The following is a 26,584-nucleotide window of genomic DNA, read 5'->3' as shown; positions in this document are numbered from 1 at the left end:
CCAGTTTTAATACAATGCAGTCAAGAAATTAGCTACATATTCCCTCATTATCTTAAAACACTGTAAAATAAATTTTGCACACTGCAATACTTTGCTGATACCACCTTTCTGAAAACAGCATTCACATCAACTTTAACAAAATTTATTTTAAAAGTTCATTAATATAATCATACTTGCGTTATGTTTGAAATGAAAATTTCTTTTGGTTCTTCTCCTGTTGTATCTAAAACTTCAAATTCATCACCGAAATCACAAAATAACCTTGACCAAATTCCATGTACATCTGCACTGATAAACTGTAAAATGGCAAAAACAAGTTCAATCTTATTTATATAAAGAAAAAAACACTCTAGTATCTTAGGCCATTTCATAACAATTTCATTTATAATTAAGTATACCTTACACAACCTATAGAATACAAAGTAAATCATAAACAGGATAAACTGATGCAGAATGGTTTAGGAATCAAAGATTTTCAGTACTTTTAGTAAATGGATGTCCAGTATAACAAAATTAGAATATCAGCATATCATCTTTATAAATTCCATGATTTTTAAATAACAAAAATTCTGTGACTTTAAAATTTTGTGCTTGTCACAAAATTCAAGCACAACATAAAAGAAATAGATAACTCTGGCTTAATAGTCCAGCAGTGAATTCTTACTTGTTATTTTAGGAAAGAGGAATGAAGTGCTCATTTACCAAAAGCAGCAGAGTTAATGGAAAATAGAATAGAGCTAAAAGCTGAGAGCAGAGTCTACAGAAAAAAAGGCTGAAAAACTGACATCGCAAATCAAAGCCATGAAAGGTAAAACATTAAGTTCTTAAACAAATTATAAATGTTTTATTAAAAGCAATTTTTCTAACACATGCATTGTCTCCATTCTGAGAATTTGTAAAGAAATTATTTTTGGGCTTAAAGCTATTTTTAGAGCTACTGCTAATAAAGAGAAATCCTTATTCTGTAATGCACCCAATCTTGCATAAAATAATGTTTTTCTAACATAATTAAGTATATTGATATTACGGTATAAGAACATATTAAAATAATTTATAATCCCAATTACATGAAGTAGTGATATGGATAACAGAAGACCACCTCCCACTTGATCATATATTGACTTTATTGATCAAAATGGATACATATAGCTTTTTTTTTTTTTTTACAAGACATAAAACTGGGCAGAAACTTAGAAGCTTTTTTTTAAAGTTTAACTCTAAAGAGCATATAAATTACATAAACAAAGGTTTTAATTTATAACCTTGTGTAGTTATTTTGTAATACTGCTGTGCCCTATTGTAAGTTCACTGCCTATTCTGTCTTAATCACATGCTTAAATTGTAAACCACAACACGAATGCTCTAGAGCATAAATATGCTATATAAATACAACAATCCAAAAATTTTCAACACACCTACATCATAAATTATGATTTTGCCTTGGTGCCTAACTCAAAGAAACAAGTAGCTTTTTCCTTTTTCCAGTGGAACAACCCCGAAAACAAACGAGATGAGGTTAGTAATGAATTCAATTACAAGCGAAGAACTGTGATTTTTCCCATCTAAACCTCTTCCCAATGTCACTGTGCACCTAATTATGCTGGAGGTTTAAAAATCTATGAGTAATTCTTGATCACTCACTCTTTCCTTCACAACTCACACTCATCTATCTACAAGTTCTGTTAGGCCCCCACCCCACCCCACCTTTTTTTTAAACAAAAGATACCTCAAATTCAATGACTTCTGACTATCTCTCTTCCCAACTCTTTTGTCTAAGATACCAGCATCTCTCAGCTGAACTACTGCAGTAACTGCTAACTAGTCTAGCTGCCTCTACTCTACTCTTATAATCCAACAGTTCTATTTCTTTTGGTTATCTTTCATGACTTCTTCATACTCTTACGAATTATTGAGGACCCAAAGAGCTTTTATGTAAGTTACACCTATCAATATTTACTGTGTTAGAAATTAAAACTGAGAGAAATTTAAATCACAAGAATATACATATTCCATTGTCAGAGCAAGGATATCACCACACATCATATAGACTCTGGAAAACTCCACTCTGCTGCCTAAGATAATCAGAATGAAAAAGGCAAATAACATCTTAGTAATATGAAAATAAAAAGTTCGAGTGTGCAGAACCACTGAAAGGGTCTGAGGGATTCTTAGTGTCCCTGGACCACACTTTGAAAACTACAATTATAGTTTTCTCTCCATACAGCAAGCCATAGTGATCCTTTAAAAATATAAAACAGATTAAAACTCACAGGCCTAAAAACTCAAATGTCTTCGAAGATCTTGTAACGTATGGCCCCCAACCTACTTCTCCCAAACTAATCTTCTGGTATATTTTACTCCTACTATCCTCTCCTCTTTACCACTCTATTTTGGTCCTGCTTGCCTCTTATTGTTCCTCAAAACCGCCAACCTAATTTTTACACTTGCAAATGTTTACATTTGCTGATTCCCCTGCTTTGAATGCTTTCCCCCAGATCTTTATATAGCCTGTTCTTTCTCATTACTCGGGGCCCTACTCAAACGTCATCTCCTTAGTGAAGACTTCTCTAACCTTCTAATCTAAGAGAACCAGAACTGTCCTTCTCCCTACATCATGCAGATATCATTCTCTATTTTTCTTTACTCAGATTTTTCTTCTTCATAGGACTTGAAACTATTTAAAAACGCATGATGTATTTATTTTCTTGTTTACTGTACATCTTCCCTAGCAGAAGGTAATTTTCATGAGTAAGAAAATTTGTCTCTATTCACTAATGTATTTCTAGTGGCTATAACTGTCTCCAATACATAGATAGTCAATGAATATTCATTGAATGAACCACTGAACCTCTAGAAAATCACCATCATAACGACATTTAAAATTAGAGGCTGGGCGCAGTGGCTCACCTGAGCTCAGGAGTTCAAGACCAGCCTGGCCAACATGGTAAAACCCCGTCTCTACCAAAAATACAAAAAATTAGCTGGGCTTGGTGGCGGGTGCCTGTAAGATCCCAGCTACTCAGGGGACTGAGACAGGAGAATAGCTTGAACCCGGGAGGCAGAGGTTGGGGTGAGCCAAGATTGTGTCATTGCACTCCAGCCTGGGCGATAGAATGAGACTCTGTCTCGGGAAAAAAAAAAAAAAAAAAAAAAAAATTAGATGATGATTTCAATGTTTATCATCCTTTCCATTCCTAACATTAATTCTTCCTTAGTTTTGGCAATCTGTCTATAAACCAAACTTAGATCCTAGTTTTAAAAACAGGAAATGAATATATCAAAATTAATGAAAAAAAGATTGTGATTAATATGTAAAAAGTTTCTTATATAACCCATCAATGAGTTAAAAATTCTAGTAGTTAAAGTGTTCTTCCTTGGTTAACTACATGTCATTACTAAATGATACAATTACCTTAATTGGAGGGCACTGAGAACGGCAAAAGTCATTGATCTTCTTCTGCAATGGAAGTTTCATCTCAGTCAATACTACACACTGTTGAGAAAACAACAAATTAAAAACTAGAAAATACATAATTATTTTTGTAGTATACAATAATCAGAAGCATGTCAGTTTGCGTTGTGCTAAAGACACATCGCTAATCTCATTGAAAAGTTATAATCCTATGGAATTCCATTCCAAGGTTAATACCTTCACAAAGTGTAGGTAACAAAAGTAAAAATAACATATACAGGGGAAAACCTGCACACATAAAACTTGATAACCATCACACGCTTTATGATTAGAAGCAAACCTTAATATCCTATGCAGTATTTATGGACTCTAAGTGATTAGATTTGTTTCATCTATTACTATCACACAAATATTAACCTAGCTACCAGAGTATTACTTTCATGCTAGCTTAAAAACCTGACAACATTTTTAAGAGACACATTAGTTGGCTACTAGAACATGTCCATCTGTGGATTTAGTTTTTTTAAATCTAGCTTGCAATATGGTTTGCTTCCTGTAGGGAGACATTCCTCCATGGGTCTCTCAGTCTATACAGTCTCACAAGGTATGCCATGAATGCAAGGCCCTTACCGCTCTTTACTTGAGGTCATTTCTCAGAATTGTATTTGCGTGTAAAAACTTGAGGGATGAAGTAAGGTCTTCCTCAGGGACAAAGAGACGTCTTAGCTTGCTTTAAAACAGCCAGTTCGCCAAGCTCAGTGTTCTTCTCTAAAGCAACCTACTGCATGTGCATTCACTGAGCCCTCTGCCTTGAACTAGAGGGACTTGGGGGACAGGGGGCGAGGAAGAAAATGCAATATATGCTCATATTTTTTATTATGCACTGAGTAATAAACTTCTTAGTCTCTGACCCAGGAATCTCATATTTCCTGCATCTGTGAAACAGTAACAGGATAGTTTGCAAATAATAAAAAAATCAAAGACTAGACCCAACACATATTGAATTTGATTTGTGTTTGATCAATGTTAGAAAATTCTCAGCCATAATTTCTTTGAATATTGCTCTTTTCTATTGCTTTCTATCTAGAAATCCAGTTTCATAAATTGGACCTTTTCATTCAAGCTCTCATTTATTTTAACTTGTCCATAATATTTTCTCTTATTTCTGTTTTGGGTTTTTTTTTTTTGAGACACAGTATCACTCTGTTGCCCAGGCTGGCGTGCAGTGGTGCGATCTGGGCTCACTGCAAAACAACCTCTGCCTCCCAGGTTCAAGCGATTCTCCTGCCTCAGCCTCCCCAGTAGCTGGGATTACAGGCACACGCCACCATGCCCAGCTAATTTTTGTATTTTTAGTAGAGACGGGGTTTCGCCATGCTGGCCAGGCTGGTCTCGAACTCCTGACCTCAGGTTTTCTGCCTGCCTTGACTTCCAAAGTGCTGGGATATTTTCTTTATTTCTATGTGCTATAGTTTTGGTAATTTCTTCAGGTCTATCTTTCAATTCACTAATGTTTATTCCAGCTATATCTATTCACTGTTTAATCTATCCACTGAATTTTAATTTTTAAGACTTCATGTTCATTTCCATAAGTTGTACCTGGTTCTTTATCACATCTGCCTGGTCTTTTTCAATAGTGTCTTATTTGTATATTATATAGTTAATCCCTTCTTTTAAGATTTAGTAGTTTTGAACATCTGTATTTTATAATCTTTCTCAAATAATTCTATTCTCCTAAATTCTTGGAGGTCTAGGCTGGGCACGGTGGCTCACACCTATAATCCCAGCACTTTGGGAGGCCAATGCGGGAGGATCACCTGAGGTCAGAAGTTCGAGACCAGCCTGGCCAACATGGTGAAACCCCATCTCTACTAAAAATATAAAAATTAGCAGGGCATGGTGGCACGTGCCTGTGATCCCAGCTACTTGGGAGGCTGAAGTAGGAGAATCACTTGAACCCAGGAGGCAGAGGTTGCAGTGAGCCCAGACTATGCCACTGCACTCCAGCCTGGGAGACAGAGCAAGACTCCATCAGAAAGGAAAGAGAAAGAGGAAAGAGGAAAGAAGAAAGGAAAGGAAAAGAAAGGAAAAGAAAAGAAAGAAAGAAAAATAAATAAAAATTCTTTGAGGTTTAATAGTTTGTTGACTCTTGGTCATATTGAGCTGCTTTTTCCCATCTTGTTATTTTGTACTGTGAACTCAAAGGGACTTTATATACTGGAATACCCTGTAACTTAGTTGAGGGTATATTTCTCTAGATTTGTTTAGTTTTGTTTTTGTCTGGCACTTTAGGGTATGGCCATTATGGCCATTATAGTACTACCTTTTTTTTTTTTTTTTTGAGATGGAGTTTTGTTCTTGTTGCCCAGGCTGGAGTGCAGTGGCTCAATTTTGGCTCACTGCAACTTCCGCCTCCCGGGTTCAAGCGATTCTCCTGCCTCAGCCTCCCGAGTAGCTGGGATTACAGGCATGCACCACCACGCCCGGCTAATTTTTGTATTATTAGTAGAGACAGGGTTTCTCCATGTTGGTCAGGCTGGTCTCGAACTCCTGACCTCAGGTGATCCGCCCACCTCGGCCTCTCAAAGTGCTGGGATTATAGGTGTGAGCCACCGCGCCCAGCCTATAGTACTACTTTTTACATTAAGTTCTCAGTTTAGGAATTTCCAGATCACAAAAGATTATAAAGTTTAATCTCTAAACCTATGTGACAGCATGCCTAATGGTTATGAATTCCCCAGGAAAACCTTTACTTTTCATCCAGAGCTTAAGACAAAACAAAACAGACAAGATTGGTAAAGATTGTTCTTGTCCACCCTTTCACTGAGGGCATAGCTCTCTGAGGTTCCAGCTTTATGAAGAAGGGGAGGTCTCAATTCAATTTCTCTAGTTTATGTAGTTCTAGGTCTGAATCTTCTGTTTCTATGTGAACATCAATTCCCAAGAACTTTGGTTACTGTGACATGCAACTCCTGTCGCTAAGAGTACCTACAGATAACAGTTCACTAGTCTTTTAGCTAACTGTTCATTTGTGGCCTCTGAGCATTTTCCTTACATTATTTTGAGCTCGGATAGTCATTTAAAAGAAAGTCTGTTTAGAAATTCTAGGTGCTTTGTACCAGGATGAATTTTAAGTTATCTACTCCAGAACAGAAGTCTACACTCATTTTTAAATAGATCACAGCATAATTAACTCACAGAAAAAAAAAAAAAAATCAGGGTCAACCTAGTCACTTTTACAATACCCAAGGTCCTGGGAATTTTGTTGTTGTTATTTAAGGAATTGTTACCTATAATAGATTGAACTACTGATCCATGTATTTTTACTCCCCTGTAATTGTACTGCTTGCCCATGCTTTAGGAAGAGTACTTTTCTGCTTCTTGACTTTAGGCTTGATAACATTGACTTGCTTTGGCCGACAGGATGTTAATGGACACAACAAAAACAGAAGCTTGAAATGTGCATGTGTGGCTGGACTTGACCTTCTGTTTCTGCTACTACCATGAGAACATGACCTAGGTAGCCTCCTGGTCCCAGAAGAGAGACACATGGGGGAGAACCCAAACTCTGGAGTTTAATCCAGGCTGAGTTCAGCCTAGAAACCCCAACTGACATATTCAGGTACACAGGAAAGAAATAAATGCATGTTGCTATAAACCAGAGTTTTGAGTAGTTTTTAATGGATATTACTGAGAAAAAAGCCAACTGTATAACTACTTTGTCAGTAGTTCTTAGGTCCCTTCCTTAAAATGGAGAATTTGAAAGGTTTTACTCTAATATGTCTTCTACCTTGAAATTTTTTTGTTCTGTTTCTCAATATACTAGGTTAAATTAGTTAAACATATTAATATTTAACAATTTTGCCCTGGAACCTGTCAATAACATTTAATACAAAATGGAGTACTAACCTGGTATTTATCTAAAAAGGAGAGATCTGTGGTCTCATTGAAAGGAACAGAAGATGATGTGACATGAACATATGGATTTAGTTCTGCAATATGTTTAAGTACAGCTTCAGCCCTAAAAAAAAAAATAAATTTTTACTGTTCTTTCATTCAATATACTCAAATCTCTTGAAGTTGGACACTGTAATGACATCAGAGGAACCTGACATGTTACAAAATTTCAATGGAAACTTACCTTGTAGAAGAAAGAAACCAAAACTTACTTGTCTTTACAGGTAACTATAGAATCTTGAAATGATATACTATCATATTCTACAATAAACCACACAATCTCAAAGTGTACCCTAATAGTTCCAAGCTCCAGGCTCCTTAACTTTCTTAATAATTTAGCAACACTAAAGTCCTTCTTTAATAAATTCAAGGAAATACATTTCTAGGTAGCAGTGTAATATATATATATCTTTTATATATATAATATATAAAAGATATATGTAATATATATTATATAATACGTATTATGTAAATATATAAAAATTTGACAAATACAAATAATTAAGTATATATCAATATTTATTTAGCCACAGTAGTAGGAATTTATGGTCATCAATTAAATAACTACAACTGATTGGTGTTCTAGATAAAGGAAATATTCTAAGTAAATGAGTAAAAAAAAACTCATAATACATAAAAATATCTTTACCTGTATAAATATAAAGTAGAGCACTTTATATTTAAACAACTATGACTGATTGGTGTTCTAGATAAAGGAAATATTCTAAGTAAATAAATTTAAAAAAACTCATGATAATACATCAAAATATCTTTACCTGTTTCTCTTATTAACAACATCATCTTCACTGAGAAAGAAGTTGGTTCCTAGATCCCATGCTTGGCATTTTTCTGTATCATGAATTGTAACTGCCTTCAAAAAAGAAAAAAGTATTGGTTGAAGTCAGGAGTTCAAGGATATGCACTCTCTCCAGTATTATTGACAATGTACTAGAACTATTATTTTGTGTAATTAGACAATGAAAAGTAAACAAAGGCATAAGAACTAAAATATGTAAAGATGTTCAACCTTGCCCAGAAATGAAATAACTTTTCTCACTTGTTAGATTGGCATAAATCCACAGTTTGACAACACAGTCTATTGGTGATGGTGAGGTGAATGAGCGACTCTCATTATTACTGATAACAAGGTAAACTGGCTCAACCTCAATGGAAAGGAATTTGGCAATCTCTAGCAAAAAGACATATGCATTTATCCTGTGATGCAGCAATCCCACTTTTAGGACTCCAACTCAAAGACACACTGGGAGAAATACAAAAAGCTATATATACAAGAGTATTAAATATAGCACACTATTTGTAAGAGCAAAAGACAGGAAATAATCAAAATGCCCACCAATGGGGAACTGGCTTTAAGATGATACATCCATACAATGTACAATCATGCAACTATTAAAAAAAGAATGAAAGATGTATTTATAAATATGGAGTAATCTCTAGGATATGCTATGAAGAGATAGCAAGGTAAAGAAAAGTAGAGCACTTTATATGAGAAAGGTGGGAGGAGATAAACATATATACCCACACATAAACAGATACACATGTATGTGTGTATGCATTTACCTATCTACAAAAACAAATGAAGAATAAACCAAATATAAAAAGACAGTAACCTAATAAGTGAAGGAGGAAACAAGGTAACAAGAAGCTAGACTTACCTGAAAATACTTTGTTTAAAAAATCTGACTTTGAATCATAAATCTCACATAATAGTAAAATTAAATTTTTTAAAAAGCAATCTCTAAAAATCCAAAGCAAAATGAATACATGGACTAAACTGTTTATGGAGTCTGCTACACACAGAGATTTATTTAAAGTGACTTTTAAAAGCAGTTAATTTGCCTGCCAAATCCAGGTAGGATCAAAAAACTCTAAATTTTTTTCAATAATACATTATTATTAACAATATTGGAATTGGTATTCTGAAACTATGCCATACAAGTAAAATATAATAGGATAAAGAATATATAGCATATATAGGATAAAGCATGTAATAGATCATTAGAAACCAAAATCCTAATAAGATACAAATATAAAATCACAGAAATAAATATCCTATAATCCAAAGTAAAAATTAGAAATTTTAGTAATACTTTATAAGCCTAAACCTGAAAATCAGAAATTTCAGTATTTACTCATTACGAACGTTCTAGCTCTGCCCACTGAAAAGACTTTGTAAACAGTGACAAAGACTACTGGGGGCTGTGTCCCAAAGCCTCAAAAAACAGGAAGAGAACCACAATAACCAAAGATGGAACAATCTGAGCATCAATGAAAATAACTATAATAGATCAAAACACAACAAATTATGTTTAAATCCATGAGTTTATCATAATGTACACATACATATAAATTCACTGGTCAATACTACGAAATGATGACAGGAAACCACTGATTTTGAAAACTGGTAAGTTAATGGGGAAAAATGTAGTATTTATCCTGCATTTTGTAAATGTACAATCCATACTTTCATGAAACCAAGAAAGTCATGACTGGAATTTTTTTCTAAAATATAATTCCAGCTAATAAATGAGAAAAGAATGATAAAACATCATCACTGCCCCTAATGAAATAATGAATCTAGGCAATAATAATTAACAGCTAATAATAATCACAAAAAGAGAGACAACAGAATATTACTGTCTCCTGATGGGAGAACAGCTATGAAATAGTCTTGCCAAAAAGAATCAAATCTGAACTGGATTCTCTGGCTATAACTACCAGTTTACAGGAAATATACATGTAGAAATACTTGCGACAAATGACTAGTTTCTTCAACAAATAAATTGCAAGAAAAAACCTAGGCAAGGAAGTGAAATCTATAGATTAAAATAAACCAAGTTCAGTATATGAATTTTACTTGGATCCTGATTAGAATGACACAAGCTTTCAATAAAATGTCTTAAGACATTTGGGAAAATTTGAACTCTAACTAGACATTTGATGACTGTGGTAGACAGGCTTTTAAGATGGCCACAAATGTTTCCTGCTTCATAGTATTTAGGCTTTCGTGTGATCTCCCACCTTGAGTGTGGCCTGGACCCACTTCTGAGATTAGGTTACAAAAGACTGACTTGTCTTGTTAACACACTCTCTTCTCCTGTCTTACTTGTTTACTCTGATGAAGCAAACTGCCACACTGTGAACTGCCCTATGGAGAAAGCCATACAAGCAAGGAATTGAGGGTGACCTTTGGTCAAGAGCCAGCAGGAACTGAGGTCCTCAGTTTAACAATACATGAAGAACTAAATCCTACCAAGAACCACATGAGCCAGCTTGGGAAGCAGATCCTTCCCCAGTCTAGCCTCAAGATGACTGCAGGCCCTGCTAATACCTTGACTGCAGCCTTGTAAGAGACTCCCAGAGAAACCCCAACCAGAGTCATGCCCGAATCCTGACTCACAGAAACTATGAGATAACAAATGTTGCTTAAGCTACAAATTTTGGGGTAAACTGTTTTATAGCAACATGTAAACTAATACAATGGTATTAAGAGCTTGTTACATTTTAGGTGTGAAAATTATATTGCTGCTTCAAAAGATATTCTTATCTTTTAAAGATACTACTAAAATATTTAAGGATGATATAATACAATGTCTGAAATTTACATCAAAATAATTTGGCAGTTGGGGGCAATAAGGAATGGGAAGGAGATATATGAAACAAATGTCCCCAAGAGTTGGTAACTGATGCTTTCTGATGGGTATGTGGGGTTTTGTTACACAATTCTTTCTTTGTATATTTTTTAAATTTCCATGATTTTTTTTAAAAAGTAGAGAATTGAAGACAATAATTAAAACAAAGTATAAACAATATTACCATAACAAATGAGCCAAAAAAAAAGGCTCATAACAATTTTTCTTACAGAGGACATTTACTTACCTTAATCCCTGCAAGAACAAGATTCTTTGCTAGAAAGGCAAAAGAAAAAGGAATAGCTCAATATTGGGAATACACACTAGATATGTCTTCACAGAGCTTAGTCACATATCTGACTGCATACTTTTAACTTCTTTTTTTACTACTTAATACAAGTTCCTCGTCTTAAAAAAGTTACAAAATACAGGTTAAAAGTGAAAAAATTAAAATGTGCATAATCACAACACCCAGAGATAATCACTCCTAAAATTTCAACGTATTCTTCCAGATATGTTTTTATGAATACAGTATACGTATGTGTGCTTATAATGAATTAATGGATATAGAGAATGATAATTAATGGCTATTAACATCACAAAAAGAAGCAATGAGTCATTATTGGTTCTTTGTGGAAGAATATAACATCACGAAATAGTCTTGACAAAGATTAAAAACTCAATCTGATCAACATTTTGGATCTAACTTCCTTTATAGGAAATATAAGGGGATGAAGTTAAGTTATTTAAACTATCTTCATTGCTCAAAAGTGTCATACAAAATTAGGAATATAAATATTGCTTACCAATTTCCAAACCAAGACCACCCATCCCACTTAAGAAAACATGGGACTTGGCCATCTTCTGCATTGCTGTGTCTCCAAGAACGTACCTCTGTCGACTACATGGAAAACACAATAAAAAACAAAAAATTATTTCGCTGAAATTATAATATCTCTTAAAGTTGTTTGCAAACTAAAAGCCTAGGAACTCAATCCGGCCCACAGACTTGTTCTGAATGATTTGCACAGTGTTTAAACATTTCTGAATTAAATGCCAAATATATGACATATTTTGAAAAATCAGATAATTTGGCACCACAATCCATATTCCCTCAAGGCAATAGACAGATGGAGGTGAGTAAGAGTTGCCCTGTTTAGGCAGGAGGATTATGTGCTCCAGATTTGCCACAATCAATTCCTTCCTGTTCCTCTCATTTATTACCTCAGTGGCCACTATAAGCATTTGAGTTTGCCATTTCCACCTTAAAACTTTCACTATCAACAGGATTTCTGAGGCAACAACAACAAAAAAAATTTGGTTCTCTTCTTGGAGTTCAGATGTTATATAAAGGACCTTGTTAAGTTATGCATCCTAATAGCCACAAGGTAGTAACAGGATGGGAATTTCAAAAAATATACGTTAGCAATTTAAAAGTCTGATATAGTAATAAAGTCAATTGTAAGTGTTTATCTGAAAGAACAATGAGAAACTTGATGCTATCTTTGGAGATAATATAAATTCCAATGAATTCTTATGAGAAACATTTTAAAGATTAGTTCGATATAAATAAATAATTTCAGAACCCCTTGGGTTATAAGTATTTACTTTCAGAATTAACACATACATGTTTAATGCACATTTGTTTTAAAAATAAATATTTAATTTCCATTATTTCAGCTTTTCATATTCAACATAAAAGCCTGAAAAGGGATTTCTTATCTAGAGAGACAAAACTTTATAAACACAAGCTATCTTTATTTCCTTCCCTGTTTCATACAAAATATAATAAAACCTAAACTTTTCTTTTTAAATTGGTACTCAAGACTTTTGTTTTAGAAAGTAAAAACTATCCATTTACACATCAAATATTTATTGAAAATCTACTATAGTATGTACGAAAGTGTCTTATATTGTCTTACCGCCCTTATGCGTACCCAGAAATAATATATTTAGGTTTTACCTGATTTTAGACTTTGTATAGATGGAATCACTTTGAGTGTCTTTTATCTTGTTTCTTCTGAATGAAATTATTTATGAGATGGACTTATACTGATGTCTGCAACTGGTCATTAATATTCATTTATATTGTATTCTGACCATTCTTATAAACATCTCCTGGTACACACTTAAGAGTTGTTTCTCTGATACAAGCTTGTCCAACCCATGGTCCACAGGCTGCATGCGGCCCAGGACAGCTTTGAATGCGGCCCAATACAAATTCGTAAACTTTCTTAAAACATTATGAGATTTTTTTGCAATTTTTTTTTTTTTTTAGTTCATCAGCCATCATTACTGTTAGTGGATTCTATGTGTGGTCCAAGACAATTATTCTTCTTCCAATGTGGCCCAGGGAAGCAAAAAGATTGGACACTCCTGCTCTAATGTATATCCCCAGAGAGGAAATGCAGGATTTAAGAATATGTATACCTTCAACTTCATTAGACAGTGCCAAACTGTTTTCCAAAATGGACGTACCAGGCCAGTTGTGGTGGCTCACGCCTATAATCCCAGCACTTTGGGAGGCCTAGATGGGCGGATTACTTGAGCTCAGGAGTTCAAGACCAGCCTGGGCAACACAGCAAAACCCCATCTCTATAGAAACTACAAAAATTAGCAGGATGAGGTGGTGGGTGCCTGCAGTTAAGTCCCAGCTACTCGGATGGCTGAGGCAGGAGAATTGCTTGAGCCAGGAGGTGGAGGTTGCAGTGAGCCAAGATCACGCCACTGCACTCCAGCTTGGGCGACGGGAATGAAATCCTGTTTCAAACAAAACAAAACAACCCCCCTGCCCCCAGCCCAAAATCAAAGTGGATGCAGCAAGTTACCCTTCTTTTGGCAGTGTATCAAAGTCTCTGCAATTTCACAACCTGGCTGTGCAGGCTTGGTCTTTAGAAGGGCATGCTTACAGGGCTACACTTGTAAACTTGGCTCTTGAAATATTTCCTACACTAATAAATCTAATTTTCTTTTTTTTCTAGTTACCTGAAATAAAACCCATTAATATTTAGATTTTAGTTTCTCAACTACTAATGTAAAATGTAACGTTAAGAGCATCTCAAGTTTTGATAAGAGCACTTCCTTATTTTCCCATTTTAATTATGATTCTTTTTTTATGTGTTAATCCAAAGTATATTTTGAAATTTCTAATTTTATGGGAAATTTTTAAGTTATCGTTTGTATTAATTTCCCGCTTAAATGCATTGTGAATAGATATCACAATCTGTGTAACTCTTTAATATTTGAGAATTTCTTTGGTCAATTTTACAGTTGCATGTGTTCCTGAAAAGAATATGGATTCTACAGCTGTTAAAGACACAAGGTTCTTTATATATGCATTAGGTTAATTTTAATAATCATGTTGATGAAATCTATACCTGTTTGGGTTTTTTGTCTGCTTGTTTTCTTGATTACTAAAAGCAACATTTCAAAAATCTTCCACTACAACCATAAATTTGTCTACTGTCTTTGTATCTCAGTACCTGAACCGTGCCTGGCATGTAATAATAACTGAGTTTTTACTATGCACCACATGTTGTTTTAAGTGTTTTACTTGTATTAACTCATTTATTCCTCACAAAAATACTATGAGATAATTTCTATTGTTATTCTCATTTTTACAGATAGGAATACATAAGCACCTAGAATTAAGTAAGTAGTGGAGGTTAAGAGTCAATCCAGGCAGTCTAGCCTTAGCATCCATACTCTTAACTATTATGCCACAATGCATACAGATTAAGAAAGCCAAATCATTCCTCAAGGTTTATGAGAGAGAGGAAAAAAACAACCATCAGTTCCCTGACCTAATTCTTTCCTACCCTGATTCCCACTCTCCAAAGATAACTAGTCTCAATTTTTTAGTCATTTCTCTTAATATTTACTCCCGTATTTCTAAATAACACGTGTATACTTTTATTTCTTGATTTTTTGAGTTTTATATATTACCTATTAACTTCCTACTAAGAAAGATAAATGATCTTTCTGAAACAAATCTAGTCAAACCATTTTCTTGCTTAAAAAACCCCAATAGTTTTCTATTTCCTTTACAATAAAGTCTAAATTCTTTAGTCACAAGGCATTCATGAACTAGTCCCTGCTTAGTTCTCTAGTCTCATCTTTTGCCTCAGGATGAATCATACCCAATTTAGATGAGACTGGACTTTTTTGAGTTGATGTTTGAACAAGTTCAGATTTTTTTTACTACTGGGATGTAATAAAAGTATTTTGCATTATGAGGACAAAAATTTGGGGGGCCAGGAGCAAATGCTACACTTTGAATGTGTTTCCCGGAATTTGTGTGTTGGAAACTTAAACCCCGTTAGGTAGGACCTAATGGGAGGTGTTGCCTAGCGGGAGGTGTTTAGGTCATGAGGGCTCTACCCTCGTGAATTGATTAATACCATTATTGTAGGAGTGGGTTCATTATTGTGGGAGTGGGTTATATCTAAAAGTAGGTTCAGCCCCCTATTGCCCTCTCTTACTCTTGCCCTTCTGCCTTCCACCATGGGACGATGCAGTAATAAGCCCCTCACCAGATATGACCCCTTGATCTTACACTTCCTAGCCTCCATAACTGTGAGCCAAATAAATTTCTGTTTAGTCACCAAAGGGAAAGGTACTAATTAAGTGCCTTCTTTGTACCAAGTAATATGTCAGGTACTTTGCAGTTAAATAACACTTAAATGCTGTGAAGTTCATAATGTTAATAGGTAGTAAAGATGGGATTAAAGAGCTGAGAGTATAACTGCAAGTCCAGCATTGTTACATTACAGCTGACTCATACTAAGTGACCATATAACAGTGAATGTAGCAGAAATCCCTATCGATTAAAAATTCACCCTTTTATGAAAGAACAACATCTCCCTATAATTTTTACCCACTAGTCTTAGTTTTATTCCCTTGGGGCCATAGAGAACTTGTCTAAATCCTTCTTTGATGTAATACCCCTCCAAACATTTGAAGATGGCATTCAGGTTCTAGAGTTTTCTTTCTCTAAGCTAAACATCTCCAGTTCTTTAAACAATTCCAAGCATAACATCATTTTGAGTCCCCCTCAACACTAATCACCTTCTTATGGACACACTTCATTATCTTCATCATGCATGCATATATTTATTAACATACCGATTTCAAGCCAGTCACTTGCTTGGGGTTCACTGTGCAGAGATCATAATAACAACAACTTCATATGGCTGCTACGAGGATTACATATTAAACAAAATATGTAAACTACTAGAATCCCTGTGACATGGTACTGGGAGAGACAGATAGACAAAAGATGAGTGGTTGCCTGAAGAAATGAAAGTTGGAGTGAGAAGAAAAGAATTATAAACGGGCATAAATAAAATGTTTGGGTGTAGTAGGGTGCAATGGCTCACACCTGTAATCCCAGCAATTTGGGAGGCTGAAGCGGGAGGATCACTTGAGACCAGGAGTTTGAGACCAGCCTGGGCAATACGGTGAGACACCCATCTCTACATAAAAATGTGAAAATTAGCCAGGTGTGGTGGCACACACCTGCGGTCCTACCTACTCAGGAGGCTGAGGTGGGAGGATTGCTTGAGCCTAACAGTTTGAGGTTACAGAGAGCTATGATCACGCCACTGCCCCCAAGCCTGGGCAACAGCAAGATCCTGTCTCTAAAAAAAAAAAAAAAAAAAAAATCAAAAACAACCTATAGCTTTTACATAAAATCTTTAAGACTATGTTTTTTTTTGTTTTTTTTGGTTTTTTTGAGACAGAGTCTCACTCTGTCGCCCAGGCTGGATTGCAGTGGTGCGATTTTGGCTCCCTGCAACCTCTGCCTCCCGGGTTCAAGTGATTCTCCTGTCTCAGCCTCCTAAGTAGCTGGGATTACAGGTGCGTGCCACCATGCCTGGCTAATTTTTGTATTTTTAGTAGAGAGGGGGTTTCACCATGTTGGTCAGGCTGGTCTCAAACTCCTGACCTTGTTATCCGCCTGCCTCAGCCTCCCAAAGTGCTGGGATTACAGGCGTCAGCCACTGCACCCGACCAATATTATCCTTAAGATATAAAATATTATTATTCCTATTTACACATGAGAAACTGTGTAAAAGAAAGATTAAGCAACTAGCTCCAGTTCATATAAAAGTCAGGATTGGGATATGAACTCTTACATCTGTCTCCAAAGGCCATGTTAATTCCACTGTACCAATGTTTCTCTAACAAGTAGATATTTGCTGAACATCTACTCATTTTACATTTAAAGTATGTAGCTGTATGCACTTAAAAATGAAGGTCTTGAACTTGGAAGGAAAAATCTGAAGAGAGACTCAAATATCACTAACATAAAGAGATACCTAAAATCATGGGAATAAATGATGTGAACTAGAATATGAACTAAGAAAAATCCTCATCATTTAGCTCCCAGTCATAAGTGAGAATATGTGGTATTTGGTTTTCTGTTCCTACATTAGTGTGCTAAGGATAATCGCTTCCAGCTCCATCCACGTCCCTGCAAAGGACATGATCTCATTCTTTTAAATAATCAGTACCACAAACCCCCATGACGCAAGTTTACATATGTAGCAACCCTGCATTTGTACCCCTGAATTTAACAGTTAAGAAAGAAAAAGAAAAATCCTAAAGCTGGAACCTGGCATTTATGATGCAGGAAAAAAGAATTTAAGAAAAATATCTGAGAAAGAAGAGTCATAGTAGTAAAAGCAAATTCAAAAAGACTGGTATTCCGGAAGCTAGAGGAAAGCGTTTCCTCTAGGATTACACTAGAATAAAAGGTTTAGATGCTTAAAGTAGTATTACATCTAAAGACCTAGGAATGTCCTGATTCTGCTTTGATATTAACCCTTTCTTCATATAGTGATCTCTACAAAGGAAATTATATGCAAGGAAGAACAGAATAGATAAAAATACCATGTTATTATCATCTGAATCAGCCTTAATCACATTCAATGGAGGGTTCTTTCATAAAAGCAGCTAGAAAACCAAGCCTGGAGTCCTAAATTGGGACTCATTCATTTCTTCAGATACATCTTGTGATCAGCAGACTCACGCACATCTTCAGAGAAAAAGAAAGAAATGGCCAGAGAATAGGCTCAAGTCTAATTCACCTAACAATAAAGACCAAAAATAGAGAGAACTCAGAATACCATCAGAGGTAGTAAAAAAATAAAACCCCTCTGAGAGAGAGAGAACGCAGAATACTATCAGAGGCAGTCCAAAATAAAACCCCTTTGAGAGAGAGAACTCAGAATACCATCAGAGTCAGTCCAAAATAAAACCCCTCTGAGATTCTAAGAAAAAGTTTAGAATCTGTTGATCAGTAAACTATGAGGTGGCTTAAGATTCAGTAGTAATAAGAAAAATAAAATTTTTCTCCAGAAAGATGCTTTGTTCAACTGGGTACTAAAATTGCTCTAAAATATATTTCCTAGTTAAATATAGATGTACAAATATTAAAAACATCTTAGTTGATATTTAAGATTTGTAGATTTTTTAAAAGGTTTAGTTTTATAGGAAAATCTAATTGTTTAGAAGGAAAATTATAACCTAAGACACAGTTATTTATGTCTGTAAAAAACCTGTGTATCTAGTAAATACTAACTAAATTTCAATAATAGCATCCAGGAAAACAAAAACAATAGTGGATATTTACTAGATTTCAATTACGCAGAGTCCCTGACTTATGATGGTCTAACGTACTGATTTTCCAACTCTACAATGGTGCAGAAGTGACACACCTTCAGTAGAAACCATACTTTGGGTACCCATACAACCATTCTGATTTTTACTTTCAGTACAGTATTCTCAATAAATTGTATGAGATATTCAACACTTTATTATAAAATAGTCTTTGTGTTAGATGATTTTGCCTAACTATAGGCTAATGTAAGTGTTCCAAGAATATCTAAGATACGCTAGGCTAAGATGTAATGTTCAGGTTAGGTGTACTATATGCATTTTCAACTTAACAATATTTTCAACTTATGGGTTTATCAGGACATAACTCCATTTTAAATCAAGAAGCATCTGTATAGTATACAAGTATCTAGGAGGAAATAAACAACATTTGAAGTATCAACCTTACATATCTCAACATATAAGATGCCAGAAAGTTACACTCTTTAATTTTCAGGAAAAATGAATTTACATGTATCTGGGCTGTTATAAAGACACTCATTTGCTCAAAATGCCCCAAATGCCCCAATTCCTGAGAAAAGAGAAATGTTTGTTTCTCTATCTAACTTTTTTGGCTGTCAGAATTTTCCAGATATAAAGGATGGTCTTATTGCAGCAGCTTCATGTCAGAATTCAGAAGTCAGGGAATGTGGTACCTGGCCAGTAATACTGGTTTTTGCCTAAGGATGGAATGTGTAAGTGCCTTCTTAGTATCATCACTTCTTCTATTGTTAGTACCATCTGCACCTTTTTCAGACTTTTTTGTCATATCCTTAGTTTTGGTTCCTGCCCAGCCACTGAACTGCCAACTACTTAGGCAACGTACCTAGTCTTAGGTTCCAGACTACAAGCCAATCTGAACCCACTGTCTTCCCTAATCATTCAATAATCATTTAATGAGTATCTTCTAAGACTCAGACACTGTCACAGTCTACGACTTAGAAAAGCTCATGGTCTGACAGAGTTGACATACATGTGAACAAATACTATGTTATAATGTGCTTATTTAATAGCAATAAAAATAAGATGCTTTAGGGCTAAGCAGAAAGGAGGAGAAGTAACTCAGGCAAGATATCACAGAGCAGACATAGGAGTGAGTTCTTAAAGGATCACTGGAAGGTATTTTTGAGGCACAAAAGAGCATTACAGGAAAAGACAGTTGAGGTAAAAAGGTATAAACTGCAATTACCTATCTTATCTTTGGTAAAAAAGTAGTCTAGTATGGCCAGTGTATTCAGAGGAAAAGGTGGTTGGGGCCTTCAATAAATGGTGCTGGGAAAACTAGATTTCCAAATGCAAAAGAATGAAACTGGACCCTTATACCATACAAAATAATCAAATCAAAATGAATCAAAGACTTAAATGTAAGATCTGCAACTATAAAACTCCCAGAAGAAAATAGGAAAGAGGCCTCATAACACTGGTGTTGGCACAGATTTCCTGGATAACACCAAAGGCACACACAACAAAAGCAAAAATTGACAAGCGGGACTATATGAAACTAAAAACCAGTAAAGGAAACAATCAACAAAATCAAAAGACAACCTACAGAATGAGAGAAAGTATTTATAAACCATGTATGTGATAAGGGGTTAATAATATCCAAATGAATGCCTATAACTCAATACCAAAAAACCCCTGAACTGACCCAATTTTTAAAAATGGACAAAGAGTTTGAATAGATCTTTCTCCAAAAACATGCACATAGCCAACAAGTATATGAAAAGGTGCTCAACATTCACTAATCATCAAAGAAATACAAACCAAAACCACAATGAAAGATCACCTCACACCTGTATGGATGACCATTATAAAACAAAACAAAACAAAACAAAACATAACAAGTATTGGCAACAATGTGGAGAAATTGGAACTTTTGTGCACTGTTGGAAATGTAGAATGGTGCAGCTGCCATGGAAAACAGTATGAAGCTTCCTCAAAAATTAAAAAATAGAATTACCACATAATCCAGCAATTCCATTTTGGGTATTTCTCCAAAAGAATTAGAAACAAGATCTTGAAGAAATATTTGCTACACAGATCTGCTATATGACAATGTACACAGAGTTAAAAATATAGTTGTCCCGTGAACAACATGGGTTTCAAACGCACAGGTCCATTTATATGCAGATTTTTTTCAATAAATATACTGAAAATTTTTTTGGACATTTGTGACAACTTGAAAAAACTCACGGATGAACTTTGTAGCCTAGAAATATCCAAAAATTAAGAAAATGTCATGAATGCATGAAATCTATGTACATATTAGTCTATTTTATCATTTACTACCATAAAATATACACAAATTATAAAAAGTTAAAATTTATCAAAACTTATGCGTACACTTACAGACCATAGATGTTGCCATTTGCAGTTAAGAGGAATGTAAACAGATGTAAAGATGCAGTATTCAGTCATAAGTGCATAAAAGTCACTGTAGTAATCTGCACTACTGTAATAATTTTGTAGCTACTTCCAGTTGCTATTGTGGTGAGCTTAAGTGATGTATCTGGTTAAAGCGCATGTGACTCTATTCATCTTTGCCTGAGCAGTTCCTCTCTCCAGTAAACTGAATATTGCAGGAAAAAGTGATGTCTTGAGATTCTTGCATATTTTTTCATCATGTTTAATGTGCAATACTGTAAACCTTGAGTGACATCATGGGACCCACACAAAGTGCCACCAGTAATGTTGCAAGTGCTCCCAAGAAGCTGAGAAAAGTCATGACATTACAATAAAAAGTTGAATTGCTTGATTATGTACTGTAGACTAAGGTCTGCAGCTATGGTTGCCTGACATTTCAAGATAAAATGAATCCAGTGGAAGGACCATTGTAAAAAAAAAAGAAAAGCCATCATTGTAACTACACCAGCAAGTATGAAAACCTTGCACTTTTTGTGAAAGATTTTTTTATCTTATATTGAAAATGCAGCACTGATATGGGTGCAGGATTGCTGAAAGAAAGTCATAGACTCTAACATGCTTTGAGAAAAAGCGAAGTCATTATAAGACCACTTAAAGCAAAAAGAAGGTAAAGGATATAAAGCTGTAGAATTCTTTTTTTTCCATAGGTTACTGGGGTACACAGGTGGTGTTTGGTTACTTAAGTTCTTTAGTGGTGATTTGTGCGATTTTGGTGCACCCATCACCCAAGCAGTAAAGCTGTAGAATTTAATGCCAGCAAAGGATAGTTTGATAACTTTAGAAAGAGGTTTGTCTTAAAAAAAAAAGTCAGACACAACATGAGAAGCAGCTTCTGCCGATCAAGAGGCAGCAATGAGTTTCCAGACGCCATAAGGAAAATCACTGAAGAGAAAGGATATCTACCTGAATAGGTTTTTAATGTAGAAGAAAGTGCTCTATTTTGAAAAAAATTGCCACAAAGGACATTTATTAGTAAGGAAGAGAAGCAAGCACCAGGATTTAAGGCAGAAATGGATAGTTAACTCTACTGTTTTCTGCAAATGCTTTCAGGTTTATGATCAGGACTGCCCTTACATATAAAGCTGCTAACCCCTGAGCATTGGAGGGAAAAGATAAACACCAGCGGCCAGTCCTCCGGCTACATAACAAGCAGGCCTGGACAAGAACCCTTTTTCTGGATTGGTTCCATTGATGCTTTGATTCTGAGGTCTGGAAGTATCTTGCCAGCAAGAACTTTTAAAGCTCTTTTGCTATTGGACAATACACCTGGCCACCCAGAACCCCGTAAGTTCAACAATGAAGGTGCTGAAGCGGTCTACTTGCTTCAAAACACAACATCTCAAATTCAGCTTCTAGATCAGGGCATCATAAAGGACCTTTAAGGCTCATTACACATGGTACTCTATAGAAAGGATTGTCAATGCTATGGAAGAGAACCCCAAGAAAGAGAACATCATTAAAGTCTGGAAGATTATACCACTGAAGATGCTATCATTGTTACTGACATCAGACAATCTGGCAGAAGGGTTCCGATGATTCAAGATTGCATTGATTTCTTTAATGACATGGACCCTTCTACAACAGGGGCACCAAAAAGAAACTAAAGAAAATGACAGGAGGATCAGTATTGTATAGAAACATTTTTCCAGAAATGAGAAAGCAAAAAAAGTCACATAGTAGTTACATATTTCCATAGTTACACTGTGTGTGCCTGCCTCTCTTTCCCTACCCTTCTGCCTCCACCTCTTTTGATTCTGCCACCCCTAAGACAACAAAACCAACTCCTCCCCTTCCTCCTCCTCAGCCTACTCAACATGAAGACAACAAAGATGAAGACCTTTATGATAATCCAGTTCCATCTAATGAACAATAAATATATTTTCTCTTTCTTACATGATTTTCTTAACATTTTACTTTCTCTAGCTTACTTTATTGTAAGAATACTGTGTATATATATACAGTATATAATACATATGATATTAAAAATGTGTGTTAATTGATTATTTACATTATCAGTAAAATTTCCAGTCAATAGTAAGGCTATTAGCATTTAAGCTTTGGGAGAGTCAAAAGTCATATGTGGATTTTCGACTGCACAAGAGGTAGGGTGGTAGGGGAGTTGGCACTCCTAACTCCTTCATTGTTCAAGTGTCAACTATACTATACTACACACTTAAAAACTTGTTAGTAGGGTAGAGTTCATGTTATGTGTTTTTACTACAATAATAACTTTTTAGAAGGTAAGTTGGAGTTATGTTCAAAATAACTCGGTAAGCTATAGTATTTGGACTTGTACTATGAGACAAAATGGTCGGAACTGTGGCTGTGTGAAAGAGAACGGAGAGAAAAGAGAACTTCTGGAATTTATCTTTATCTTACCCTACCTTCATCAAGCTTACTGATGAAATCTATCTCCCTGAGATGTTAAGAGGCTAAGGATCCTCATTTCATGCCTTGTCCCTAAAATAAATCATTGTCCAAAGTCCTAGGTCTTATACTAGTCCCCATAAGCAACAGATACAGATTTTTAAAAAGAAAAAATACAGCTGGGCACGGTGGCTCACGCCTGTAATCCCAGCACTTTGGGAAGCCAAGGTGGGCAGATCACGAGGTCAAGAGATTGAGATCATCCTGGCCAACATGGTGAAACCCCGTCTCTACTAAAAAAAAATACAAAAATTAGCTGGGTGTGGTGGTGCATGCCTGTAGTCCCAGCTACTCAGGAGGCTGAGGCAGGAGAATTGCTTGAATCCAAGAGGCGGAGGTTGCCATGAGCCGAGATCGCGCCACTGCACTCCAGCCTGGATGACAGAGCAAGACTCCGTCTCAAAAAAAAAAAAAAAAGAAAAAATACAAAACTACCAAATCTTCAGATTCAGTCACTATAAAAAAAAAAAACCCTCAAACATTTAAGTTAATTTTTAAAATCTAAGAAAATAAGAGCTGGTTATTGTGTGAAAATCTCACATTTTGGCATTTTGGTCTTTGTAATATATACATCTTTGTATTTCTTTTTTTTTTTTTTTTTCTTGACATGGAGTTTTGCTCTGTAGCCCAGGCTGGAACACAGTGGTGCCATCTCAGCTCACTGCAAGCTCTGCCTCCCCGGTTCATGCCATTCTCCTGCCTCAGCCTCCCGACTAGCTGGGATTACAGGCGCCCGCCACCGCCACCACACCCGGCTAATTTTTTGTATTTTTAGTAGAGATGGGGTTTCACTGTGTTAGCCAGGATGGTCTCGATCTCCTGACCTCGTGATCCACCCGCCTCGGCCTCCCAAAGTGCTGGGATTACAGGCATGAGCCACTGTGCCTGGCCACATCTTTGTATTTCTACTAAGAAAACCTGTATGTAGTCAGTAACTCTTTTAGTATTCCCTAATAATTCACTCTTTTAGTACCCACATAAATTTCTGGCTTCCTGCCCTCACTATGACAAATTCTTAAGGAAGATATTAAAACTCAAATATGCACATTGGTAAACAACTAGATGTTTGCAATAAGACGTGCATACAAAGTGCTAACAGCTACACCAAAAGATACTCTCCGTCAAACAAAAGAAAATGGCTTACCTCTAATAATAACAGCTAAACTGCTATATTCTATAACTCTCAGTAAAGCAAACTGCAGCCTACTTACGTAGCATTGTAAATGGAAAGTTTAGTCACTGGCCTACTGAAAATTATGTTTATCAGCATTACAGGGTTGGAGGGACATTAAAAAAGTTTCACAAGGATTAAACTAAAAAATGAATAAAATTAGTCAATACTATCTCAAAGAAGTGCCATTTGTTAAACCAAGAAAAACATGACCAAAAGGACATTAAGAATATAATTATAGATTAAGAATCCCAACGTAAGAGTCCCACTCTCCCTTTTTGCTTACTATCTTCAAGCCACACTGACCTGCTTGCTGTTTCGCAAGAAGGCAAGCTTGCTCTCATTTCAGAGATTTTACACTATTTCTTCTGCTTAGAATGTTCTTTCTTAAAAATCTTGAAATAGTTGACTTCTTATCACTTAAGCCTCTGTTAAAATATTGTATTACAAATATCACACACATCATTTCTGATCACCCTATCAATAAAATGGCTACTCTTATCCTTAGGTCACTGCCTAACTCATTAACCTGTCATAGTTTCTTCAAATTACTTACCATTAACTGTTTGTCTGCCACTCCTACCAAAAAATGTATGGTCTTAAAAACTCACTACTGTAATCCAAATACCTAAAACAGTACCAGGCATTTAATAATAATAGATAACCCTGTGCTACACACTGTTTTAAGCGGTTTAAATGTACTAATTCAGTTAACCCTTATACAACAACTTAAGGTGACTTCTAAACCATATTTTATAATCAGGAAATCATCTGTAAAATAATTTTTACATGAGCAAGATTGTTAGTCTTTTATCTCTTTTCCCAAGCATAGAGTACAAAACAGGATTTGGACTCAACATGCCAGATGGTATGTATTAGCTCCTAATAAAGTGCCCATTATTGACTCTGCATCTTTTTCTTTACTTTAAAAAGTATTCAAATTTCATGAAAAAGTATAGTTTAAAAAGTCTCATCAAATTTCATTCAAATCACAACTATTCAATCATACAATACTTTAATTACTAAAAAAGTATTCCAATTTCCTGAAAAAGCATAGTTTTAAAAGTCCCATCAAATTCCATTCAAATTACAACTCTTCAATCACACAGTATTTCTCCACTGTCTATAAATTACAGAACAGGAAATATTTTAATGAGATTACAATGAAGTAATCATATTCTCTAGATGTTATTGTATGACTAAAGTGAAATATTATTCTTCATCAACTCCTGCACTATCAAGAACTTAAATACGTATTATTGTCCAAAAATGAAAGGTTTATTTTGCAAGGGCAGCAAAATCCTTCTTAGTCCTATCACCTAAACCTAAAACAACTGAGATTTAAATATTATCCGAATGTAGATTAAAAAAATCACAGAAACCCTAATTTTAACTTGAGAGGAACTCTTTATATATATGTGTGTATATATACACACATATACATATATACACACATATATATACACACATATATATACACATATACACATATATACACACATATACATATATACACATATATACACACACATATATATACACACATACATATATACATACACACACACATACACACACACACACACATATATAATTCTGCATAGGCCGAATGGTATCTTCAAAGAGACTACTTGATTATTTGAGAACAATTAATGGGGAAAATAAGTTTCAGTTTCTATGAGACTCTTACCTGTATAATGCATCATCGATTTCCACAGATGCTGTTGACATAATGGGCAAATTTTTATTTGTGCTGGAAAAAAAAACATGGTTATTAAATATTCACATTTTATAATGTAATATTTGATTACTTGTGTGATCAGATTCACCAGTTACTAAAGGTTTTCACAAACCAAACATATATTTTATTAACAACCACTT

At 35.2% G+C, this 26,584-nt stretch overlaps 1 protein-coding gene across 3 annotated transcripts in view; it reads right to left on the bottom strand.

The window, feature by feature from the left end:
* The window catches only part of UBA6 (ubiquitin like modifier activating enzyme 6), an 84,723-nt gene that overhangs the window by 53,755 nt on the left and 4,384 nt on the right, over positions 1–26,584 (bottom strand). For all 3 annotated transcript variants that reach the window (XR_010156586.1, XM_001164227.7, XM_016951633.4), the window contains exons 2-8: positions 26,394–26,456; positions 11,829–11,923; positions 11,270–11,298; positions 8,146–8,240; positions 7,322–7,433; positions 3,413–3,493; positions 174–296 (exon numbers count right to left, since the gene is read on the bottom strand). Coding sequence is in view for 2 of the 3 variants with exons in the window: in XM_001164227.7 (XP_001164227.2) it covers positions 174–296; positions 3,413–3,493; positions 7,322–7,433; positions 8,146–8,240; positions 11,270–11,298; positions 11,829–11,923; positions 26,394–26,456 (598 nt within the window). In the remaining variant the exon portion in view is untranslated. The remainder of the gene's footprint in view (positions 1–173; positions 297–3,412; positions 3,494–7,321; positions 7,434–8,145; positions 8,241–11,269; positions 11,299–11,828; positions 11,924–26,393; positions 26,457–26,584) is intronic.

This window comes from Pan troglodytes, chromosome 3 (assembly GCF_028858775.2).
Source record: "Pan troglodytes isolate AG18354 chromosome 3, NHGRI_mPanTro3-v2.0_pri, whole genome shotgun sequence".
In the NCBI taxonomy this organism is placed as follows: domain Eukaryota; kingdom Metazoa; phylum Chordata; class Mammalia; order Primates; family Hominidae; genus Pan; species Pan troglodytes.
This window is presented reverse-complemented; position numbering and strand designations above follow the sequence as displayed.